This window comes from Nannospalax galili, unplaced genomic scaffold, assembly GCF_000622305.1.
Source record: "Nannospalax galili isolate Female #2095 unplaced genomic scaffold, S.galili_v1.0 scaffold393, whole genome shotgun sequence".
NCBI lineage: Eukaryota > Metazoa > Chordata > Mammalia > Rodentia > Spalacidae > Nannospalax > Nannospalax galili.
This window is the reverse complement of record NW_008333371.1, coordinates 171,241-171,804: the sequence shown is the minus strand read 5'-3', so window position 1 is coordinate 171,804 and position 564 is coordinate 171,241. Positions and strand designations below refer to the sequence as shown.

Here is a 564-nt window from a genome sequence, read left to right as displayed (position 1 = left end):
CTCACTGGGTGAGCCAGTAAAGGGGCCATCAGGTTCATCCGGCTGTTCTTCGGCAGGCAGGGAGGCACTTTTGTTTACATCTGTATCTAGGCAACCAGAATGCACAATCAGATCAGGAACTATGGCAAGCGAATTGTTGTATTGGTGGCATTAAAAAAAAAATGAAGTTAGTTTCTATACATATGGCAAAACACTTTAACATTTGCCCCTTTCTTCCATCACCCCAGTTCTTCTCCCTGCTTGCCACACATCTGTAGCTGACTAGCAGAGCATATGCCCACATATACTTCCCAAAACATTAGGAACTTAGTTAAGGTCAATCAGTCCTAAAAGAGTTAGAAATATTCCCACCCTGTTGTGCCCAAGAGATCTGAAGGTCTTTGAGATTTTTTAAAAACTTCATTTATATATAGTAAGAAATGAAAGTAAGGTATGGAAATATGAGAAATTTAAAGTCCAAGTTGTTCACAGGATAAATACCTGAACTCATGAAGCTTGATTCCCAGCTCTAGTTTTTGGTTTATTTGCTTTTTATTTTTGAAAGGGAACAGAAGGATTTTTTTT

General features: G+C 38.5%; 1 protein-coding gene across 1 annotated transcript in view; it reads right to left on the bottom strand.

Moving 5' to 3' along the window:
- Positions 1-520, bottom strand: part of Fam81b (family with sequence similarity 81 member B) — a gene marked incomplete at its 5' end in the record, with an annotated part of 60,116 nt that extends 59,596 nt beyond the window's left edge. Inside the window, 1 exon segment of the mRNA XM_008827966.1 lies at positions 481-520. Within this exon segment, the coding sequence (XP_008826188.1) occupies positions 481-520 (40 nt within the window).
- Positions 521-564: the final 44 nt, after the last annotated feature.